This window comes from Patiria miniata, unplaced genomic scaffold (genome assembly GCF_015706575.1).
Source record: "Patiria miniata isolate m_02_andy unplaced genomic scaffold, ASM1570657v1 HiC_scaffold_7, whole genome shotgun sequence".
Taxonomy (NCBI): Eukaryota; Metazoa; Echinodermata; class Asteroidea; order Valvatida; family Asterinidae; genus Patiria; species Patiria miniata.
Genome location: NW_024037074.1, coordinates 39,058,227 through 39,083,569, shown reverse-complemented (window position 1 = coordinate 39,083,569; position 25,343 = coordinate 39,058,227). Strand labels below are relative to the sequence as shown.

The window sequence follows — 25,343 nt, the reverse complement described above, 5'->3', positions numbered from 1 at the left end:
TGTTCAAATTATATTATAAACAAGCTGTAGGCACAATGATAAAGATGTTAATTTATCATAAGTAAATTTCAGGTGAACTGAACGTGGTTGCGTCAAGACAAAAGTCCGGTTCCCAGTGAACCTCGGTACCTATAGATCAGCCAACCTGTCTCATTTAGCAACTTAATGCCAGGGCTTGTTTGACAAGATTTTTTTATACATATGTACCATTTTTTTTTAAATTTGCCATGTTTTTCTATCGAATAACCATTTTTGCAGCATTCTGCCAGAAATCTGCCAGAAATCCGCCAAAAATCCCATTCTGTCAATTTTCTGTTAAAAAACTCATTTTTGATGCTTTTTGATAACGAAGCTGGCCGAAAATCGGCTAAAACGGTCACGGCTTGAAGGGCGCCACCTAATGTCAGTATAATGTGCATTAGAATGATTTGCAGCTTGCAAGGTGACCGTTTCAGCCGATATTCGGCTAGATCCGACAGATTTTGGGGGAAGAATGTTCCCTAGACACAGAATTGAGTAATTAATACCGTATAGTACTCTGTATTCTGCAGAGCAAGAGCTTTCCAATGGTATAATAATATTATACTATAATTCTATAGGGTACCGTGTTTCAATAATGGAAATACAGACCACCAACTTTAATACGTGAAAGTTGTTTGAAACAATGATTCTTGAGGAAATGGCCTTATATAGACTTTCCAAATCCTGCAGTTAAAGTGAATGAAGTTTACTTACAAAAATGTACGAAAAGAGGTTCTAAAGACGTTTGGTGGAACAAAAAATTGGAGAAAGGTATTAAGGTTCAACTTAAGGGAAGATACATCATTTGCAAACATCAAAAAACGAAATTATCCAATTATCACAAAATACCTTACGGGATTGTTAGGGAATGACAATCTAAAGCATCCTCTAAAATTGTTTGCTCCTGGTGTGCTGACATTTGTATTTTTCCAATGCTGGTCGTCCGACCAGCGTTGACGAAAACTGGCTATTTTCAAAAACTACTCCATGTTTCTTCTTTTTAGTTATTCCACATTTTCTTTGCAATTGATTACACACATGCGAACAGGTACAAGCCAGCTAAATTGATACTCTGACCATACAGTTCCCCAAAGTCTACAAATTGCTCCATTTCATCTTAAGTGGGTCAGGGAACCAGACTACAAGAACATAATTGTTTTTTTCCCAGCACAACAAGCCCAAAACATGAAACAAGTCAGTTTAACAATATTCGCTATAAAATACTAATCCTCCAAATGCTTTTATTTCTGAAAATTGCAGCAAAAGCCAATGTTGTACATTCCCTTTAAAACAAAGTGGTAGACTTTCTCGGTGATATAAAGTAGCGGGGGCCTGTACTAGCTGCACTTTTTTTACATATCAGCTGGAAATGCCATATCTAATCCGTTATATTTTTGATTTGCATAATTTCCAAGATAAAGGACATCAAAGAGATTTATAAAATGTGAGAGTTAATGTTTCTTCTAACCTGAGCAACTTGGTTATTTTTTTTTTGCCCATTCTACACATTTATGTTACTTGTGGTTTTCTTTGTCAGTTCCTTATGTATTCGCACATCCCATATGAGTAGACCCACCCTAAAAATAGACCCTTGGTAGTCTCTATGAAACACAATGGCCTTGTAGACTACAGGCAAAAAAATATCCTTGCACCTTAAATCACAATTTAACCATATTGTTTACACAAGTTTCTTCTTTGACTAATACCGGTACTTTGTCCAAATTCAAATGATTTCCAAATAAGTCTTCAATATATATATATATTTTTCAAGAGTTTTGTTGCTTCACAAATAAATGATTAGACAAAAAAAAACCTTCTGCTTCCGATTACATGGCATTTCAAAATAGGGTAGGTAGGTAAGGATTTTTTTTTGGGGGGGGGGAGCAATTTTTGTGTGTGTACGATCACATGGAGGCGTCTGTGTGTAGTCGAGGGTAAAATGGTGGAAGTTGATGGTTTTGGGTGTTTTTCCCCCCTCATTTTCCCATAAAAAAAATTAGGGTAGGGGCTGTCAGAATAGGGTAAGTAGGGAAACAGGAAACGGCAGTATGAACATAATACATATAATTTAAACTACTTATTACACTCAAGATTTTTACACATACTAGCACCTTCAATTCCAAGCTTTTTTGTTTGTTAAAAAGTGTATTGCTAAAAAAAATAGCAATTTGAAAAAAATATCTGTTTTCAGGAAGCAGCTTTTGAAAACAGTATAGAATTCTGAGTGTTGAGACACATTCTGAAAGGCAACTATAACAAATCATGCTTTGTAGGGCTGTTCATATTTGATTATTTAAAACCATTGGACTGAATATTCGAAACTCGATGGTCATATTTTCACATTGCAGCTGCAATTGCATGCTGCACCTGTGGCGATAAAATGTGCGTGTGGATCAATGTTATGGGTCATAGGAATGTTTTGCAATGAGTAGTTTATATTTGTAAGTGTAACTGTCAATGGCTTTAACATGCTAAAAGGATGTGAACAGTGAACCGCCGTCAACAAACAAGTTAACTGTTAACAAACAGTAACATTCTATCTGACAATAAAAGCTATTTGAATATTTGGTTGGTTGGTGCTCGAACAATCAAATATTTAGTATTCAGAACAACGGCAATCCTAATGCTTTCAAGTACATGTATTCGGGACAAACCTAATGCTGATTATTTATTTTCAGGAAAAAAAACACCCCACATTTTTAAAGTGAATACACAACATTTGCAAACATCAAACAAACAAAAACTACATGTACCAAATTATCACAAAATTAAGTACTTGGCTGTTAGTGAATGACATCATCCTGAATAATCATGGCACCTGGTGTGCTGGCATTTTCAAGAAAAGTGGTATTTTTGTACGAATTTCCAATACTGGTCGGCCAACCAGTGTTGGGAAAAAATATTTTTTTTTCTCCAAATACTGCTCCCAATTTATCATATTTGGTTAGCCCCCAAGCCAGCTAGACTGGTTCCCTGATCTTACAACTCCCTGATGCCTATAAATTGCTGTTTAATCTTAAGTGGGGTCAGGAAACCAGAATACAAGCGCCCAATCGTTTTTGTTTTTCCAGCATCTACGAACACGAAACTTCAAACAAGTCAGCGTAACAATATAGATAAAATATTAACTCCCCAAATCCATCCATTTTTGAAAACAACAGCAAAAGTAACTGTTGTAAATCCTCCGAAAGAAAGCAAAACATGGGATTTGACTGTAGGATGTCGGAATACACATAGATGTATTACGGTATTACGTTTATTTCAAATAAAAAAAAACAACAAAACAACGACAGAGAGATTCCTTCTCTGTATAATTGGGAGTTCTTCTGCCAAAGCTGACTGCTATGGACTGTTGATCCTAACAATACTTGGGGGGCTTGTAGAGCAACAAGATATCGTCGAGAATTTGCTGGAAAGAATCTTTGTCCCTGTTCTTGCGTCGCCAAATGTATTCGGCCAGGTAGAGACCAAATCCACCACAGGAGCTGGTAGTTGAACCAAGTAATTTGCGTTTGGTCTGCGTCCACTGACTTTCGGCATTCCGAGTAAGAGCTCCAGTTGGTGGACTCATGAACTTCACAGTGTGGTAAACGTTGAGATCTTTGAAATTGTCTGCACTGAAACAATCGTAAGATTGCCAACAGTCCGTTATGACGAGCGTAGAACCAGGGGCAACATACTCCTTTATCAGAGAAATAACTGTCGCCGGTTCACGATTGTCTATCTCAATGAAGAAAACATCCCTAGTCTTCCGGCATATCCCGCCCAATACCCATTTGCCTTCCATGTTACGGCTTCTGTTTAACTTTTGCTTGCCAAATTTTGATTCGCCAATTTCGACAACCAGCTCTGGTCCGCCAATAGCTTTGCTTGAGCTCTGCTGCACCGCGTGAAGGCATACTTCTCGGCAGTAGTTGAACCATTCGACAACAGTTTTCGGGCTGCTAATGGTGCCACTGATGCTGGATTCCCTGACGGCCACTTTGTTTGTCATCCCTACTGCCCAGCAATACGTTAGCACCAAGACTTTTTCAATCGACAAACTGCTGTCTGCAAACCAGGAGCGATGTCGAACACTGCGGGATCGTGCACGTTTTTTACATCGACGGTTGTTGCAACGCCATGAAAAACCATCCCCACGGTGTTCCGTAGGGGACCATCTCAGTAGTCTGCGGCACCACTTGCATATTGGATCGGTGGCAATGAGTCCCTGCTCCTTGCAAAACTCCACAGTAGACTCCTTGGTTGCCAAACGCTTCATAAGCCCCCACATATTCCAGTGCTTCCTCTCTTCACTCATCTTGATCGGCGTGGAGAAAGCTGGCAGACAGAACAGAACAGAGAAAGGAGAAAGATAAGGATGGTGTCGGTAGTAGAATCTTTTTGACTGTTTGGCAATTACATGTACCTGAAACAGCCTTTGTTTTTTGTTCGTTTATTGCGATTGTGAAGTTTGGGACACTTCTCCCCATGGCTTAACACAATCTACGTGTAAGTTGTTTGTTATATACCCCATTCTGAACAAACAGCCATTTCGTAGATAGATTGCAAGCTTTTTTTTGGGGGGGGGATATGGGGTTAACTGGTCAAGAAACACGAGATTGCGCAATACCCCTTTTCACACGTCAATGCGCCTGTTGGCTGGATAGGGGTTGGGGTAGTTTTAACCCAGCCAAAACGTAATCTGCACAACAAAATCGCATTTTCCACCATGAAAAACTTTCCAAAATAACAAAATCAGGTGTCATTTGAATTCAGAGAAGTCGGATGACGTCATGATTATGAAACCTTGCCAATTTATTTGTGGTTGCTCACGGAATGCATAGGAGCAATTTGGTAAAATTTCTATTGAAGGTTTTAAAATTTGAAGAGGTTAAACTCCTTTTGATGTGCTGCTAGAGGGCGTCCTTTTGGGGTATGACATCCAACTTATGTTTTCTGTGTTTGGCATTCCTCACTATTAACACTTCCATAATGTATTTGTCTGTAGTAAAATGCTTCTGTTTTTTAAGATAAAAGTCTATTGCACTTCTGGTAATACCGGAATTGAAGGTCAAGTGGTTTTGTACCCGGGAATAAGAAGTATTGCTCAAGGCAACGTCTACAACCTCACGAAAAAATGAACAAGACGCCCTATTTAGTTCAAGAGATACAGTATGTATAGCTCAAACTATGTTGTCAAATTGTGTCCTTAAATTGCTTGTAATTTGATAACTGATGACGTAACAAATTTCACAACATCTTCGTTGCATGTTACAAGTTCACACCAGGTTTTATGATCATAGAAATTCATAAATACATAAGAGAGTCTACGCATTCCTATTGGTCGAGAGCCTGTCACGTGGCCGGTCTTAAACGTTTAATAAAGACATGGCTGGCTGGTCTTAAACTCTTTTCCTGTGTCACATGAAATTTGGACTCGCATGAAATCTGGTGCCTTTTAACTTTTCATTGGTTGAACATTCACATTCCTCACGCATGCATGCGCAATTCTACAAGTGAATCAATATTTCATGGTCCGAAATTCACACTACACCAGTCCAGCTAAATTTTGCGTGACGCGCATGCCGATGCCCTTATAAGGTAACGAGTTGTGGAAGGTCATTCCATATTATAGTCAGAGGGATCTTTCATAAAACATGAAGTAAAATTGTTGAAAAAATGGTTGGCAACGTCTAGTTTTTGACTTGTTTCGATTTTTTGACCGAAAAGATTAATTTTTTTGACCGAAAATGTATTTATGAATGGGAATAAATATGTTTTCGGTCGGTATTAAACACTCTGTTTAAGACCAGTGGGAGTCTGGATGGGTGATAATTCCCCTCAGCCCATCCAGACTACCATCGGTCTTAAACAGAGTACTCCTGAACACACATTTGTTCCTTTACTATACACGACCTGGCATTAGTATTCTGTCATTGTTACTATTTCCTTAAAACATCTGTATGGCCCAATAAGGGGGTCAGACAAGTTGACCGTTGAGACAACTCGACCGTTGAGACAACTCGACCGTATGTGCGATAAATGGAAAGACAAGTCGACCGTTGAGACACGCCTCGCATGTTTTGGGCCTAGTTTCGGGGATAGTACCGGGGATTTTGACGGCGGCGTTTGGGAGTGATGACACATGAGTTTTTGTTGCATATAACAGAGCCGATATAGCGCAGCGTGATTGTTCGTGCACATCGTTCATTTTTTTCAAGGCCACGTGCGCGCATCCCCGGTCAACGTGGCCGTACCGTGCACGGTGACTACTCCTAGAACTATGAGGCTCCGCGTGAGCGGAGCCTCATAGATCAAGAACCCCGCAAAATTGCCTGCAGCACAAAACACTAATAAAGTACAAAAACGTCCATCAAAATGCAGCCATTTCACACAGAACCGCTGCACAGTTTGCCCCGTCAAGCACGTCATTTCGCTTGTACCGTACCCCCCGCGGCGCGCTCCGAGCGAACCGAAAATCATCGCTCGATCATATGCGTGCACGTTTCAAGTGTCAGGTTGGCTCAGTGCGGAAAGGGCATATTTTTCATCATTTTGGCCTAAAAACCGACAGAATCCACCTATGTTAGTTCCGCACAAGATACGTGAGTATGTCAAGAGATAAAGTACGGAGTATAGGGGCAAACTGTGCAGCGGTTCTGTGTGAAATGGCTGCATTTTGATGGACGTTTTTGTACTTTATTAGTGTTTTGTGCTGCAGGCAATTTTGCGGGCTTCTTGATCTATGAGGCTCCGCTCACGCGGAGCCTCATAGTTCTAGGAGTACACGGTGACATCGTTTGTGCCGGGCCTGTGCGCCCATTTGCCGCGCTGGTCGACGTGCCCGCATGCCGGCCCGGTCCTCGCGGCCGGGCCGGGCGCACCGGCCCAACGCGACGCCCTCTGTACATCGAGTATGCCCGCGCCGCACCCATGATCAGTCTTATCTTGCCACAGATTTGTGCAACTTTTTCTGCTCCATGTGTACATGTATTCATTTCCATTAAGTCGAGCAGTCTCAACGGTCGAGTTGTCCCGAGTTGAGTTGTCTCAACGGTCGACCTGTCTCAACGGTCGAGTTGTCTCAACGGTCGAGTTGTCTCAACGGTCGACTTGTCCCGAGTCGAGTTGTCTCAACGGTCGACTTGTCTGACATTCGCCCAATGCTATTGGGCCATTTTTTAATTACTTGACTCACAAATTTTCAGATTCGGGCGACTAGTGGATTTCACCAGTCACGACTAATTTCAGTAGTAGCTACTCAATAATGGCACACAACTAGTTGACCATTCAGAAGTTGAGTCGTGACTACCAATACACTAGGCCCTATACTATAGTTGGGTGTCGGACGCTTCGCCCCATTTCCACATCGCCCCATGTCACTTCGCCCCTAACCACTTCGCCCCATCCCCACTTCGCCCCATCCCCACATCGCCCCATCTCCGCTTCGCCCCATCCCCACTTCGCCCCATCCCCGCTTCGCCCCATCCCCACTTCGCCCCATCCCCACTTCGCCCCATGTAGTATAAAAAAGGGAAGGCTAGGGGTGCAGACCAAATAAACTGCCTAAGACCCCAGATAATAAATGCTCCCAATTCTAGAAACTCAGGAAAAATACAAACTCTCTGATGAGGTGCTCGAGACACAGATGAGAGAAATGATGGCTTAAATAAAATCATCAGCCGCTGGATTCAAAAGAATCCCGTAGGTATGGGTCAGTGAGTTCAAAGGAACTCACTGCCTTGAGGAAAATGTTCCGTCAAAATTTGTCTGATATGTGAGACTTACAACTTCATTGATGAGATTGGTTCCTCCAAGAGTGAAATTAGGATGTCAAAGGTATTGTTGTTCTCAGATAAGTGGGAGACGGGTTGGTATAGCCGGGTTGGGAACAAAGTTGGATCTTTTACTTCAAGCTTTTTTCTCGGTAGGGGAGAGCCTAGCTTGAGAGGTTGGTTATGAATTGTTCATTTGGTGATGGGCTAATTCTTTCCGTTGGTTAGCAATTAGTGAATCTATTGAAATAGTTTTTTTTTAAGCCAAAAAAATAGATGAGATTTTTTTTTTTACATGTAACGGCTGGGGCGAAGTGGGGATGGGGCGAAGTGGGGATGGGGCGAAGTGGGGATGGGGCGAAGTGGGGATGGGGCGAAGTGGGGATGGGGCGATGTGGGGATGGGGCGAAGTGGGGATGGGGCGAAGTGGTTAGGGGCGAAGTGACATGGGGCGACGTGGAAATGGGGCGAAGTGTCCGACATTCCTATAGTTTGTTGTATTGGTAAACTAGTGGACTTGTTGCACAGCACTAGTCGCACTAGCCCGACTGCGTCTGGCCGTACAGTACTATCGCAAGCTCTGTAGTACGGCCAGACGCCCGATGCTTCCACAGAGACTGAATTTTGTTGGCCGCCGATGTAGCGATTTTGTTACATCTTTCGATCGCGATTATCTTTTCATCCAGGACACAAATTTCCGAAGTTAAGGTTCGTAGTCGTAGAGCAACTCATGCCTTTTCGAAAAAAACGTTGTTTGGTCTCAATATTTTCATCCATCTGGCCACAAGACGAATTTCAGTCATCAGATTCCACAAATATCGTCCCCCATGCGATCCCCCATGCGATTTCAAAATGGCGGCCGCGCTGTAATGTATGCAATATGCAGGCGCGCCCGCGCAAACTCATGAATATGCATAATTAGTCTGTGACATATGACCTCGTGTTTTTTGGACGTGCGTGCAGCGGGGCCGTACGGTCATACGTCACAGACTAATTATGCATATTCATGAGTTTGCGCGGGCGCGCCTGCATATTGCATACATTACAGCGCGGCCGCCATTTTGAAATCGCATGGGGGATCGCATGGGGGACGATATTTGTGGAATCTGATGACTGAAATTCGTCTTGTGGCCAGATGGATGAAAATATTGAGACCAAACAACGTTTTTTCAAAAAGGTATGAGTTGCTCTACGACTACAAACCTTAACTTTGGAAATTTGTGTCCTGAATGAAAAGATAATCGCGATCGAAAGATGTAGCAAAATCGCTACATCGGCGGCCAACAAAATTCAGTCTCTGTGGAAGCATCGGGCGTCTGGCCGTACTACAGAGCTTGCGATAGTACTGTACGGCCAGACGCAGTCGGGCTATAGTCGCACTAGTGGGGCTATAGTCGCACAGGCCTACGGCCTACCGCATGCACCGACATTTAATTTCGGCTCGCGCTGTAGTTTCAGGGCAATAACTAGGCACTGAAGCTGCGGGGAAATTTACAAAAAGACTTACTGTTATTATCCTCCATGTCTTCCGCTGGAAGAGCATTTTTGAGATCCGCTTGGGGGGAAGACATGATGGAAGAGATTAGCGGCGCGGTAACTATCCACGACCGGTGACCACGCCACGCGCTGTGCTGGCACAACGATCGTTTGGTCGTCGGTGGTCTTGGCTTGGCACAAATGGGACTGGAGACTCTGCAGCTTGAGCTAGCGCACTTCCATGCAAAGATGTTTTAATGATCTTTATTACTCTGGCGCTCTCAAGCTCAGCTCTTAATCGATCAGCCCATGGATTTACCTCCATGATCATGCTCAGAGATCGCCATTCTGTGTGACATGTGACAGCATGCACGCACTACTGCACTATATATAGCATAAACTAGCAGGCCCAGGTACGGTAGGTAGTATGGCGCGCGCGGTGTTGATTTTTCCCCTGGTAATTTTCAGCCGCGCCAGGGTGACCGTAACGGCATGGCAAAATTCTGCTAAATACGTTCAAAAATCTGCCAAAATTCCCAAGAATTCTCGAAATACACTAAAAACACTCAAAATCACATGCAGATGTTGTATTTTCTTAATTAAAGTTCAATTATATTATAAACAATCTGTAGGCACATAAAAATGTTATGAAATACATAGCGTAAATTTCAGGTGAAATGCCGAACATGGTTGCGTCAAGACAAAGTCGGATTCCCATGACCTAGACCAGCCAACCTGTCCCATTTTGCAAGGGTTTGTTTGAAAAAGATTTAAGATTTTTTTATACAAATGTACCAATTTTTTTCAAATCTTCCAAATTTTCCTATTGAATAACCATTTTGCAAAATCCTGCCAGAAATCTGCCCATTCTGTCAAATGTTGTGTCGAACTAATTTTTCAACCCCAAAAAAGGTCGAGGTTGGCCGAAAATCAGCTAAAACGGTCACGGCTTGACGGGCGCCACCTAATGTCGGTAGACTCGGTACGTGCATGTTTGATTTTAGCTTGCAAAGTGACCGTTTCAGCCGATATTCAGCTAGATCTGACAGATTTTTGGGGGAAAGAATATAATCTGTACTGGTTCCTTGGGTACAGAATTGAGTTATTTTAACTAAGAACTAAGTGTAGACTTTCTCGGTGATAAGTAGCAGGGGCCTGTTTTGGCTGCGCTTTGTTTATATCAGCTGGAAATGCCATATCTCCTCCGTTTTACTTTTGATTTGCATTTCCAAGACAAAGGTCAAAGAGATTTACAAAATGTGAGAGTTAAAGGGAAAATACAACATTTGCAAACATCAAAAAATAAAACTACCAAATCATTTTGAAATACCTTGCTGGACTGTTAGTGAATGACAGTGTAAAGCATCCTGTAAAATCATGGCACCTGGTATACTGTCATTTTCAAGAAAAGTGGTATTTTTGTATCAATTTCCAACGCTGATCGTCCGATCAGCGTTGGAAAAACTGGCTTTTTTTTCAAATACTGGCCCCAATTGACCATCGCACTTGTTTGCAATCGATTACAAACCTATGAACGGGTACGAGCCAGCTAGACTGGTTCCCTGACCTTACAATTCCACAATGTATGTAAACTGCTCTGTTTCTTCTTATATGGAGTCAGGGAACCAGACTACAGGAAAATGATTGTTTTTCTTGGTTTTTATAGCATTTTCGAACCCAAAACCTCAAAAAGTCAGTGTAACTATATTTGCTATATATTTCCAACCCCCCAATTCCATCCATTTCTGAAAATTACAGCAAAAGCAAATGATGTATATTCCCTTTAACGTCTCTTCAAACCTTAGAAACTTGGTAAATTTTTTTGGTGCCAATTCCACACAAAATGACACAATACATGGTTTTCTTTGTCAGTTTCTTACGTATTATCCCGTCCCATATAGACCCGCCATAACAATGGATCCTTCGTAGTCTATGAAACACAATGGCCTTGTAGACCATAGGTAAAAAATATATATCCTTTCAAGTTAAATCACAATTTAAACATATTGTTTACACTTCTTCTTTGGCTTACTTTGTCCAAATTCAAATGATTTCCAAATAAGTCTTCAATATAATATTTTTTTTCAAGAGTTTTGTTGCCCCACAAATAAATGATTAGGCCCCAAAAAAACCCTTCTGCTTCCGATTACATGGCATTTAAAAATAGGGTAGGTGGGTAGGGACATTTTTTTTGGGGGGGGGCTGTTTGTGTACGATCATATGGAGGCGTATGCATGTAGTCAAGGGTAAAACGGTGGAAGTTGATGGTTTAACGATGTTTTTTTCCCCTTATTTTTCCCATAAAAAAAGTTAGGGTAGGGGCTGTCAGAATAGGATTAGTAGGGAAACTGGAAGCAGAAATATATATTTTTTGGCCTAATGGCAGTATAAACATAATACATATAATTTAAACTACTTATTACACTCAAGATTAGTACTCGTACTAGCACGTTCAATTCCAAGTTTTTCTGTTTGTTAAAAAGTGTATTGCTAAAAAAATAGCAATTTGAAAAAAAAACACCTGTTTTCAGGAAGCAGCTGTTACTACCAAAGGCAGGTCTAGTCTTTGAAAACAGTATATAATTCTGAGTGTTGAGACACATTCTGAAAGGAAACTAAACCAAATCATGCTTTTGTAGGGCTGTTCATTTTCTATATAAGTTATATTTTGATTATTTTAAAACCATTGGACTGAATATTCGAAATGTGGTCAAATTTACACATTGCAACTGCATGCTGCACCTGTGGCGATAAAATGTACGTGTGGATCATAGGAATGTTTTGCAATGAGTAGTTTATATTTGTAACTGTCAATGGCTTCAACCTGCTAAAAGGATGGGAACAGTGAACCACCGTCAACAAACAAGTTAACTGGTAACAAACAGTACTGACAATAAAAGCTATTTCAATATTTGGTTGGTTGGTGCTCGAACATTCAAATTTTTAGTACATTCAGGACAACGGCAATCCTCATACTCCGACACTAAAGACTGACTAATTATTTTCAGGGGGGAAAAACCCACATTTTATTTTTTAACCAGTTCAAGCCGGGATTATTTGACAAGAACGGAATGAGGCGTGGGTTACTTTTCACTCGACCTCAATCCCAGGCGGGTGGAAGCCATCACCCTCGGGCAGCACACCCATTCAGGCCTCACTCGCTGGAGTCAGTCGCTGACAAAAAAGTAGAACACTACAAAAAAGAGAGATTATATCTCTGGACTATTGGGAGCTCTTCTGCCATAGCAGAACGTTCTGCCTGTTGATCCTAACATCGCTCTGGGGGCTTGTAGAGCAACACGATATCATCGAGAATTTGCTGGAAAGGATCTTTGTCCCTGTTCTTGCGTCGCCAAAAGTATTCAGCCAGGTAGAGACCATCACAAGAGCTAGTGTTTGAATGAAGCAATTTACGTTTAGTCTGCGTCCACTGACTCTCTGCATTCCTAGTAGGAGCTTTAGTTGGTGGATTCTTGAACGTCACAGTGCTATATGCAGTGAGATGTTTCAAATTGTCTGCACTGAAACAATCGTAAGATTGCCAACAGTCCGTTATGACGAGCGTAGAACCAGGGGCAACATACTCCTTTATTAGAGAAATAACTGTCGCCGATTCACGGTTGTTTATCTCAATGAAGAAAACATCCCTCGTCTTCCGGCATATCCCGCCCAATACCCACTTGCCTTCCATGTTACGGCTTTTGAGAAATTTCTGTTGGCCAAATTTTGATTCGCCAATTTCGACAACCAGCTCTGGTCCGCCAATAGCTTTGCTTGAGCACTGCTGCAGCGAGTGAAAGCAAACTTCACGGCAGTAGTTGAACCATTCGACAACAGTACGGTCGCTCGTCGTACTGTCGTCGATACTACATTCCCTAAGAGCCACTTTGTTTGTCATTCTTACTGCCCAGCAGTAGGTCATCACCAGGATTTTTCCAAGAGTCAACTTGCTGTTAAAAAACCAGGTGCAATGTCGAACACTGCAGCTTCGTGAGCGTTTACTACATCGACGGTTGTTGCAACGCCATACGAAACCGTCCCGGCGGCCCGGATCAAGTGTCCAAGTCAGCATTTTGTGGCACCACTTGCATGTTGGAGTAGTGGCTATGAGTCCCTGCTCCTTGCAAAACTCTGCAATGGACTCCTTGGTTGCCAAACGCTTCGCAAGCCCCCACATATTCCAATGCTTCCTCTCTTCACAATCATTCATCTTGATCGGTTTGGAGACAGCTGTCAGACAGAATAGAACAAACAGAGGAAGTAGAAAGATGAGGACAACGTCGGAAACCGAGTTTTGTCTATTTTTGTGAAAGAAGGGGAAGGCGTCAATTTATTTTTTCTTTAAGGTTCTGAACACCCTTTCACTTTTCTAGCAAATGTTGAACAAATCTAAGTTGGACCAAGCCTCATCCTCAAGATGTACAAAGTGATGCCTGCTGGGCGCATCCATGTTTGTGCAGATGGAAAACTTGATTTTGTATGACTTTTGTACGGCTATTTGCATAGCTGCAAATGGTTTCAATATGTTACCGAAGCCAGTATGCCCAAAACCGAAACTCGCAGTAAGTAAATGAGCATTTCTCTCTGCAAATTTGCTGTGAGATGATCTTTGCCTTGAAGTTTTCCACATTAACCAAACTTTCTAGGGGTGTCCAATGGCGGCCATTAAAAAAAAAAAAACTGGTGGCCATCTTGAAAAATAGCCCAGTCAGACAGCCATTTTGGAGGGAAAAAAGGGCCTGTCGCTTCCTTTTTTCCATATTTCACCTAAATTTGACAGAATTATTAAAAAAAAAATTTAAAAATGAGTTCTATATGATTTTAATATAATATCTTTTAAAGATCTATGCAAGGCCTGATTTCTATATCAACCTTGTATGAAGGACCATCAATCAAACACTACAGTACAAGGATCTGTGCTTCCTGTTTTGAAATTAGAAGAATTTTTATGAAATATACATGCCCATGGAGAACTGTACTTTTTTTTGGTAGGCCTATGTCAATTCAATTGTCATACCATACATGTAAATCACGTTTTTGATTCATACCCACACACAATGAATGTATCTCAGCTGTGTGCGATGCTATGCACCTTTAAAGTGTCTTCAGTATTAATGTACCATTGAACCAATGAGGTAGACTACATAATGTGTACCTGTAGATAAAATCATGTGATTTTTTTTTATCACTGATTCCATACATTTTTTTCCAAAAACATTTATCAATTTATGAAGTTTTGTGGATGATGGCTATTAGTATTATAGGAACCTGTAAACTCCTTAGTGATGGGTGTATTAAAGTTGCATTGGGAGATTTAGACACATTTTTAGACATATCAATGTTTTGAAAGTTGTTAAACAAATCAAATAAATCTGATTTAAATCAAATAAATCAGTTTTTTTTTATTTAAAAAAAAAAATCAAAAAAAATCGCCAACCTTGCAATTTAGGCCCCCCCAAAAAAGCCTCCGGTTTCTCGTATGCGCGCGCGTATAAGCTTTAATAAGCTTTATGTGGCCTCTCTGGACTCCCATATATTTGCACTAAGTTTAGTCGGGCACCATTTGCAGTCATCAGCCGTCATCAGCCGACATTTGAAGCCAAAAAAAAAAAAAAAGCCGCGTCGCCGCACCTCTTTTGGGGCAAGCTCCATACCAGAAACCGGAGACTTATTTTTTTTGGCCTTAGCAGATTTTTGTTAAATCTAGCAGATTTCTGAAGTGCATCTAGCAGAATTTTGAAGTGCATCTAGCAGAATTTTGCAATCATTACGGTCACCCACATCATCGTGGAACCAGCTCGGAACACCATCGCTCTCGAGCTCTCGAGTTCGATTAATATAGTCAAATACGGAAGGTTTTTCAGTATTTTTACACCACGATATTCCAAAGCGATACATTAGGCCCTGATGCTACTATATGGTGAGATTTATTAACAGACTCACTGTTATTGTCCTCCGCTGGAAGAGCTTTTGAGACTCCTTTTTGGAAGGGATTGGCGCGCGGTGAATTATGAAATCTTCCATTGACTGTTCACGATCATCAACCGCGCTGCAAACATCATGCCAATCCCAGATCCCACAAATCGTCGTTTTTGGCACCGTACAAAGTGGAGGAAATACAGCTCTATGAGCGGTACAGACTGGTTGGCGTAGATGGTTGACAGAATTTTTGCTAGTATGAGCTTATTTCACTGCAGATGCACTACCATAAAGATGCTAAGCTGTTTAACAATAAATTCTGGGTTGGCTACTTTTTTTCCCAGTCGTCGTCAGTTGAAGCTGAAGGGCGCCGTCATTATTTTCGGTACGCAAGGTGACCGTTTTAGCCGATTTTCGGCTAACTTTGACAGATTTTTGTTAAAAAAAACCGAGTTTGACAGAAATTTGACAGAATGGATTGTTTGGCAGATTTCTGGCAGAATTCTGCCAATTTGACAAAAAAAAATTTGAAAAAAAAATGGTACATTTGTTTAAAAAAAGCTTCAATCTTTCCAAACAAACCCTTGCGAATACTGGGACAGGCATGACAGGTGCATGGCTGGTCTAGGTGCCAAGGTTCACTGGGAACCGGACTTGCGTCGTGAAGCAACAGTATTTTGCCTGAAATTAACGCAAATTTCTAACATCTTTATGTGACTATAGATTGTTTATAATGTAATTTAAACCTTTATTAGGGCGAAACTGCATATCTGCATGTGATTTTAAGTGTTCATTCAGGGGAATTTGGCAGATTTTTGGGAAGATTCCCATATCTGGCCATCACTAATTTTCCCTTCACTGGCTTTAGTGCCCTATCAGCCATCAGATAGTGATAATATCAAGACCTAACAAGTCAAATTTAGCAGGAAAAATATTGAAGTATTTACTGAGAAAACATTTCACAAACATTTCAATTATAAAAATAAAACAATCTAACTAAACAACAACATATAAAGAATACCTGCAGGTCAAACTGATGGTACAACACAAACACATTGGTCAAATTGCCTAAATTTCTAGAATAATGGGCGGGGCAACGATCATACTTACACTTACACTTACACTTAAGATTTGATGGGATTATCAATTATAGGCTTAAGCCTTTTCTGACCCCATATCCAGATTCTTTCAAGTAACTGTCAAATCTATTCTTGAACTGGTTGACATTCATAGGCCTAACTTGGCGCAAGCAGCTCCAAGTAAATTATTTCATTTAGAAAAATTATTTCATTTAGAAAAATTGGATGTGTCTACTTAATACTTCTTTTTATTTAAGTGGGAAATTAGGACTGCAGTTTAAATGAATTCTACAGTAAGTTCATACAGAAATGCGCGTTGTAGAAATAAATGCTCAGTAAGCAAATAATTGGGGCCTACTGCTTGGCTCGCGGTGATGGTGAAATGGGTATAGCCAGCACCATAACTATATCCCAACCCAGGATTTTTTACTTAAAGTTGTCGTGCACTAGTACTATTACATTGTAACTTACTTTGTCAGTACGTCGACTTGGCTTTACCTTGCCTTAACCTGCACAGCCCTCCACAGTCAACCCAACCTCTAGCACAGCACCCAGCAGACTGAAGCACATGCACCCATGGCTATTTCAAATTCCTTGCGCATGGGGTTAACAATAGAATTATGCAAATGCTGCATGCCTGGCTGGACTGATACACACTCAGCTCAGGGGGTGTAATGGATGAGAGGGGCAGGCTAAACCAAAAATAGAAGGTGGGGGAGAAGGCATTGATACATGAAAAGGTTTTTTTTATCATTATAATAATCCTCCAACTTATCCAAATTAAGCCATGTATAAGAAATTTAAGGGGTACTATATGGAACTACTTTGAAAGTATTGCATGGACATCCGGGAATTTTTTTACGTTGGCTTACCTAGCTCCCAGACCTATGGTCTTGAAACTCCGATTCTTGAGTCTGGAGTGCTGAATGGTAATGTAGCAATTGATGAAAACTGGTGTGTTAATAAACAGATTTTTTCATTGACGTCAGCCAGCCCCCACCTGTACTTCATGTCCAAATCTTACATTGATCCATGAGGTCATGTTGAAATGTCTTCTTTTTTTTTCCTGCAGTACTTATTAGGTCGAGTCAAAAAAAAAACTATTCTCACCCAGGCCTGCTCTTTGAAAAAAATGAAGAATTATTATTGGAACTTGCGAACAAAATGGATGAAAAGCAATTGATCCTACTTATTTAAGTGTCAAAAAATGTGACCTCAGTACTTTTGATCCTAACTCGGTTGTTTACCATGTTTACCAATGAAATTAAACCAAAATTTAAAAGACATAACCAATTTTATGGAGCGAGATTCATCAGCTTTGTGCAAGAGGTTGCAGCTTAATTGCTTAAAAAGAAATTTAAAAAATACTCACTTTCAGAATGTCGATACAGTGCTGGAGACGGTGGCAGCCGGAAGGCGTGTGCTGCGGCCGAAAGCTTCTGAAGAAATGCAGGATCAACCCTGATGTCTTTGCACACCTCCTCGATCATATGTTGCGCCGAATATGATCAAGGAGGTTGTGCAATGACACCATCAGGGGTGATCCTGCATTCCTTCAGAGGCACGTGCCTAATTGTGCCACCATCTCCAGTGGAGCCGCGGACACCAATTAGTCGGAAGTGGCAAATTCTGAAAGTGAGTATTTTTTTTTTGTATGGCGTTAAAATCTCACCCTCTTGCACAAAGCTGATGATACTCGCCAATGCCTTGTCATGCCTTGTTTACATCAGCTGAAATTTAGTTTAAGTGGGACATGTTTTTGTGACATATGTAGTGTGCCCTTTAAGTTGAAAGCTGCTGATGTGGAGGAGGATTTAAATTACGTGTAACTTTTGAATGACAGATACAGACTGAGACCCAAACTTTTGAGGGATGTATCCAAGCGAGATGTCCGCACCAGCATCCTGGGCCAAGAGATTGCCTTCCCTATCGCCGTGTCTCCTACAGCAATGCAACGAATGGCACATCCTGAAGGGGAGGTAGCAACCGCGAGAGGTGGGTCCTACAATGTTGCCGGTTCTAGGTAGCTGGTATTTCAAGGGAACGTCTTAAAGTCGGAACGTTCTCGTTCACAGGTACCCATACTCCTGGCTGGAGAGAGGCAATGTAGTAAAATGTCTTGCCCAAGAACACAAGCACACCATTTTCCCCATCAGGGTTCGAACCCACATACTATGGCATGCTAGTGTTCCCCAATACCTATGTTCCCCAATACCCATGTTCCCCAAAATCCTTAGGGTTAGGTTGGTATACCTGACTCCATGTAAATCATAATCAATCTACTAGTAGCACAGCACTCACGCCAACAGATTCCAACAAAACATACAGTTGGATTTAGAAGGGTTGGGATTAACTATTAATTTAACCATTACCTTTCAAGATTATTCATAATCACCAAGAGGTGTTGGAAGATCTCACATAACTGAGGAGAGTACAGCCCTGCCCCAATAGGTCTCGTTCAAATGACGTCATTTCCTACAGACCAGCCACGCGCATTGGCATTTTGAGCGTGAACTTGCATAACGCGCATCGGCTGCGTCGTATTTCGAACACATTTCGAGCAACAAGCGCACGTGTTTGGAACATTTTCAACACTGCGTAATGCGTGCTTGATTGCATAAAATACGCAGTTGCAGTTCTCCTACAGAGATGGCCGTCATTGAGCGAGCCCTATAGCTAGCTTGAAATCGCAAGACCGTTCATGTGAATAATGATTGAGGTTGTTTATATTTACTTCCCATTTAAGCTGCTACATCCCTGGGAACAGGTGTGATCCTGAGCTCCTGGTCCACGTCAAGCATCGAGGAAGTTGCTGCAGGCTGTTCACCCAATGGCCCTCGCTGGTTCCAGCTCTACGTCTACAAAGACCGCGATGTGGTCCGAGACCTAGTGAGGAGGGCAGAGAAGGAGGGTTACACAGCTCTGTTCGTGACAGTTGACACACCTATACTTGGCCGGAGACTAGCTGACGTCAGGAACAAGTTTGCCTTGCCCTCACATCTCAGGTACTGACATTGTGGACAAAAAAAGACGTGATTGTTTCGAAAATAGGTAATCCAATAACTATGGGTTAGTACATGTAGAATGGGCACAAACTGCCAGTCCACCTCCCAGCTCCGATGAAGGCCTAGTCAGAACGAAAATTCAGCCCCAATATTCCTGGTGAGCACTACTTTAACTTATTTTCTTCCTGTGTACAAAGGGTTGGGGTATATAGGGGGAAAAGATCCCCAAACTAAAACCCTTACAGGTTGCATTAGCACGAAAACCTGCCAACATACAAAAGTTGTGAACGTGAGAAGCCAGCCCAGTGTAACAAGGTCCAACAGTTCGACTGTCCTCAGGCCAAATATCCTCAAAGCAGCGGCTGCCAATCAACTGAGGTATTGTTCAATGAGACTAGCTGCCATTAATTCAAAATTGACAATTTGGGTTACAAATGTTGACTGCTAAATGCAAGAAGATCTCAGACTTGTATGCCTATTTCAACTGTTTTCAGTCATGGATGACTGACAGTAGCGGATGCGGGGGGGGGGGTTGCACCCCCTTGTTCACCTCTGTTGACTAATATTAAGATACATGTAAAATGGGGCCAAAAATAATAAATGGAATGACAGTTTTTAAATGTATTCTCAAATTGCATTAGAATGCAGGAGAAACCTTCGTAGATTTCAACATTTCAAGCCCCGGATGCCTTCACTGACATATTTGGTCATTGCACAAAATTGGACATAGTTAGTAAAATAAAACAGCCCATTTTAATGTTTCCTAAGTAAAGCATTCCATGGAATTTCTTCTTTTGTTTCTTGAAGTGCTTTCATCCTAAACCATCCCCTTTCAGTAAACAGCTCTTGGTGTACGTCGTACAGTATGTGCCAAAGACGGCAGCTGACGTGATACTTATATTGTGTCATTTACAATTAGATTAGCCAACTTTAGCACAAAACAACAGCATTCCAGCGGGGTGAAGAGCATGCAAGATTCCGGCCTGGCTGCCTATGTCGCCTCCCTGATAGACCCATCCCTCAACTGGGAACACATCGAATGGCTGAAAAGCATCACTTCCATGCCCATTGTTCTTAAGGGAATACTCACAGGTAAATCATTTGACTGATTCATCATCGATTTATTAGGTTTAACCGTGGTTTTGACTTCATTATTCTTTCGGACGGATATTAGACATTTGGAAAGCATCCTTCACCACCAATGTCAGAAAGTTGGTTTCAAGAAGATCTTGGTGTCCATATAACTTGATGATGTTTTTTTTTTACAATATTACTTAGGCAAATGGCATATGCTTTCATATGGTGGCCCTGAAGGGACATCGCATATCGCAAACGTGTGCGCATACGTATGCGATGTCGCGAAATTTATCGCGAATATATGCGCACACGTATGCGATGTCGTGAAATTAATCGCGAATATGTGCGCACACATATGCGAATTTGTTTGCAATGTCGTGAATTTTATTGCATACCTTGTCGCATACCTTTCAGTAAAATTCCTAATGAACTGGGGAGTTGTAGCAGCTAGTCTGGAATCTAGACATACTGTTAGATATAAATAGGGTCTGACTAATAAACCTTCGCGCGCACGCTGTTCCTCGTGCAATCGTTACTACTAGTACTGTCGAGCGCAAACTTGCTACTTGCGCAACTTTGAAATTTGCGCGCGCAAGTTTGAAACTTGCGCGCGCAAATTTCTCTGAAAATTGAAAATTTCTCTGAAAATTGAAAATTTCTCTGAAAATTGAAAATTTCTCTGAAAATTGACGAAGCGTGCGCGAAGGTTTATTAGTCAGACCCTATTTATATCTAACAGTACGTCTAGATTCCAGACTAGCTGCTACAACTCCCCAGTTCATTAGGAATTTTACTGAAAGGTATGCGACAAGGTATGCAATAAAATTCACGACATTGCAAACAAATTCGCATACGTGTGCGCACATATTCGCGATTAATTTCACGACATCGCATACGTGTGCGCACATATTCGCGATAAATTTTGCGACATCGCATACGTGTGCGCACACATTCGCGATAAATTTGGCAACATCGCATACGTATGCGCACACGTTTGCGATATGCGATGTCCCTTCAGGGCCACCATACTTTCATAATAAAAAAGTGAACAATGTTGAGGCAGCTTTTTTTCACATTGGCTGTAGATTTTTTCTGTTTTCTGTTTTAACCATATGTGTACATAACTTTTAGAGACCTCAATACCTACTCCAGAATGAATATCTCTTTCAGGGGACAATTTATATTTTTGGTCACAATCATGCACAAATTGGTAGAAACAGTGTTTTTAGGTGTGGTTCATTTAAAGACTGTAAAAGTAACAAAATAGATGGAAGTTGGACCCAAACTTTTCTCTCGATATACACATACATTTGTTCATCTTGAGATTTGCCTGTAGCTTATTCCCCAAACCAACCTTCGTGTTTTTCTTCAATTCACCTTCACAGCTGAGGATGCCAAACTTGCTGTGCAGCACAACGTTGATGGTATCATGGTATCGAATCATGGTGCACGACAGCTCGATGGTGTTTTGGCAACAGTGAGTGAATTCTATGAATATACCATATGTACATGTTCTGGCAGATCAAGAAGAAACTCTAGACGAAAATCCAGGAATATTTATTTTCATCCTTTTGGGGGGGGGGGGGGGGGGGGGGACAGGGTGCTGGTATCGTCAAATCTTCACATGACATTGTTTGTCTAAATGCTGACTAGTCATCGTTAAGGATGTGACGTTTACATGTTTAGACAAAAAAATTCTAAATCCGTTTATAAAGTTTCCAAAATGTTTAAATGAAACCCGAATTATAAAAGTGACCTTTTTCAAACCTGTTTAATTTACAAAACCTCAGAAGCACCACAGTACTTGATTACATTTGAGGTACACCAAGTTCAGTTTTTACTTTCGCAATGATTGCTCACTATTTGTGTTGTTATATGTCAATCACTGTTAATTTATCCTGTCAGTCATGCCGATCTGCAGACATAATGGGAAGACGTCAGCCTATGTGACATGGCTAAACGCTTAAACGTTTCAACAGTTCTTAAGATATTTGCTGAATGTTTGTGACGAAATTGAACGCAAAGTCACATCCTTATAGTCATGGTTCATTTGAGAAGCTTCTAAGTTGACCTCGGACTGTATGACTTGTGATGACTTGTGACAACTTATGATGGACTTATGATGACTTGTGATTCATCACAAATGCCTCTGCTACAACTATGAGTAAGAGTAGCTGGGTCCTACAGTTTCTGATCTCATCCAAATACCTCAAAAACGATTGTACATGTAGGTGGAATCAAGGTAAGATTGATCATTTTTCTATCGTTTTAACATTCAGTTTGCAGCAGTCTTATTCATTTTCTTGTTTTAATTTTCAGATAGATGCATTGCCTGAGGTTGTGGAGGCAGTCCGTGGGTCCAATGTAGAGGTCTACTTGGATGGAGGAGTACGGAGTGGCACTGACGTCTTCAAGGCTATTGCCCTTGGAGCAAGGGCAGTTTTCATCGGTCGACCTAGTCTCTGGGGACTTGCGTATGATGTAAGTAACTTTTGTGATGTGTTTTTGCTATCTGACATAATTTGTACTTCATGCACGAATTGTAGATGGCATTTGAAGGGACACGCCGCGGGCATGCACTGGTTCTTGATCTTATGGCATGACTTTTTTTTTCACTTTTGAACACGCACAAAGCCACGGCGTGAGCATCAAGCACTATCTCCATTATTCATAAGTCCCTCCCGCTGGTCTTCTCAACTTTCTCGTTGCAGTTTTTAAGGGGTACTTATACATAGTCCACACCATGCATAAACGATGAACAAATTGAAAGAAAAGTACTCAAGTTCAGCAGTCAAGGAAACATACACATACACATAACATTATTGAGTGATCTTGTTTCCATATGTAGGGCCCCTCCCAGAGGTTTCAAGAAAAGTTCCAGAAAATTCCACCCCCTTTAAAAATATATCACCTTCCAATGTCCATGTGGCTTGAATCCTTCACAAGTCCATCACAAGTCCATCACATGTCCACTTAAGTCTATAGCATGTCATCACAAGTCCTCACAAGCCATAACAAGTCCTCACAAGTCCCCACAAGTCCTCACAAGTCCCGGTAAGTCCTCACAAGTCCCCACAAGTCATCACAACTCCCCACAAGTCCTCACAAGTCAATCACAAGTCCTCACAAGTCGTCACAAGTCCTCACAAGTCCCCATAAGTCCTCACAAGTCCTCACAAGTCCCCAAAAGTCCGTACAAGTCCCCATCAGTCCCCACAGTCCACACAAGTCCTCACAAATCCACACAAGCCATCACAAGTCCTCACAATTAAGTCCTCACAAGCCATCACAAATCCTCACAAGTCCTCATAAGTCCTCACAATTCCCCACAAGTCATCCCAAGTCCCCACAAGTCCTCACAAGTCCTCACAAGTCCTCGCAAGTCATCACAAGTCCTCACATGCCCCCAGGAGTCACAAGTCCCAATAAGTCTTCGCAAGTCGTCACAAGTCCATACAAGTCCCCATTAGTCCTCACAGTCCACACAAGTCCTCACAAGTCCTCACAAGCCATCACAAATCCTCACAAGCCATCACAAATCCTCACAAGTCCATCACATGTCCACTTAAATCCATAGCATGTCATCACAAGTCCTCACAAGTCCCCACAAGTCCTCACAAGTCCCCACAAGTCCTCACAAGTCCCCATAAGTCCTCACAAGTCCCCACAAGTCATCACAACTCCCCACAAGTCGTCCCAAGTCCCCACAAGTCCTCACAAGTCCTCGCAAGTCCTCACAAGTCCTCACAAGTCCTCACAGGTCCCCAGGAGTCCTCACAAGTCCCCACAAGTCTTCACAAGTCGTCACAAGTCCATACAAGTCCCCATCAGTCCTCACAGTCCACACAAGTCCTCACAAGTCCTCACAAGCCATCACAAATCCTCACAAGTCCCCATGAGTCCATCTTCCAAGTCCCAAGCTATTTAAATGAACTGTATGTGGCAAAGCATTTGTTTTTTTATTGTTCCAACCCTATTTACTTGTGACTGAACTTGTGAAGGTCTTTCGATCGACTAAACTGCAATACTTCACCTAGATTCTGACCTCGAACCACAAACAGTCACAAACCCATGTGTTCCTATCTTTTTTTCTATTATTTGAATCTTGCTTCACAAAGTCATGGGCACTAACGTGCAAACAAAGTCAAATGGCTGAGTATGCATACATATTCACTGCTATTTGGCATGCTAAAGTTAATTTTTTTTATGTTGATATTCTCCAGGGTGAGGCAGGAGTGAGGAAGGTTCTTGAGCTCATTAGAGATGAATTCAGCCTTTCAATGGCCCTATCAGGTTGGTTATTTATCTCTTTTCCATTGATCTGAAATTTTAACGAAGCCATCCCAGCAGTCAAAATCAATTGTTAGCTTGGTAAAGTCTGGATTTGGAAATGTGACAGGTTTTGTGTGCTCGCATACATGTACATTTAATGTGTGTAAATGGGTCATTCTATAAATTTGGGTGCACTTATTTTCTTGTCCCTGTAATACATCCGACTTCTATGATTTTATAATTCCGAAGCACCCCTGAATGCAGCCGTCCTCCAAGAGTGATTATGAATAGCAAACTACCTACCCAACAAGTAAAAAATCATTTTGAAGTCATTCTTGATGATACTTGAGTGGCATATTACAAAGAACCAAGGTAACAGGGTCAGGAAAAATGTAACCCTCTGGACCCTAGCTTGGGTTTTGAACCTTGGTATAGTGACCACCTGTTCATGGTATGCTTCCCTTAATTGGTCATCCGGCTGGATAAATGTTTTTTCGTAGGAGTGATTGAAGAAGTTCAACTGTTATCTGTTAGGACAATGGGGAAGTCACTGTGAGAATTTGTGAGAGAATCATAAAAAATGATCATTTTTATCTTTTTTTTCCATTCCTAGGTTGCACCTCTATAGCAGATATCACACCGGATCTTATACAGAAAGACAGATTCCTTGTCATGGCAAAAATGTAACATGTGACCAAGGGGGGATCTGGGGGGGGGGGACCAAAGGGGGCCATGCC

At 41.6% G+C, this 25,343-nt stretch overlaps 2 protein-coding genes across 8 annotated transcripts in view; one reads left to right on the top strand and one right to left on the bottom strand.

The window, feature by feature from the left end:
- Positions 1-16,756, bottom strand: part of LOC119745298 — a 25,198-nt gene extending 8,442 nt beyond the window's left edge. The window contains exons 1-2 of one of the 5 annotated variants that reach the window (XM_038221562.1): positions 16,724-16,756; positions 3,297-4,341 (exon numbers count right to left, since the gene is read on the bottom strand). In XM_038221562.1, the coding sequence (XP_038077490.1) occupies positions 3,380-4,321 (942 nt within the window). In that variant the 5' untranslated portion in view covers positions 4,322-4,341; positions 16,724-16,756 and the 3' untranslated portion in view covers positions 3,297-3,379. Of the gene's footprint in view, positions 1-3,296; positions 4,342-9,285; positions 10,525-13,093; positions 13,510-16,723 lie in introns of those variants that run through there. The other 4 variants (XM_038221560.1, XM_038221558.1, XM_038221561.1 and 1 more) reach the window with 4 other exon arrangements.
- Positions 14,999-25,343, top strand: LOC119745297 (hydroxyacid oxidase 1-like). 3 transcript variants are annotated; one of them, XM_038221556.1, is made up of 9 exons: positions 15,003-15,174; positions 15,518-15,558; positions 18,096-18,247; positions 18,999-19,257; positions 20,177-20,349; positions 21,720-21,811; positions 22,654-22,815; positions 24,558-24,627; positions 25,220-25,343. In XM_038221556.1, exons 1-9 carry the CDS (start codon positions 15,172-15,174, stop codon positions 25,291-25,293), a joined length of 1,026 nt encoding a protein of 341 aa, XP_038077484.1. In that variant the 5' UTR covers positions 15,003-15,171; the 3' UTR covers positions 25,294-25,343. The 3 variants fall into 3 exon arrangements, with proteins under 3 accessions (XP_038077483.1, XP_038077484.1, XP_038077485.1); XM_038221555.1 differs by having other exon boundaries at positions 14,999-15,558; XM_038221557.1 differs by lacking the exon at positions 15,518-15,558 and having other exon boundaries at positions 15,009-15,174.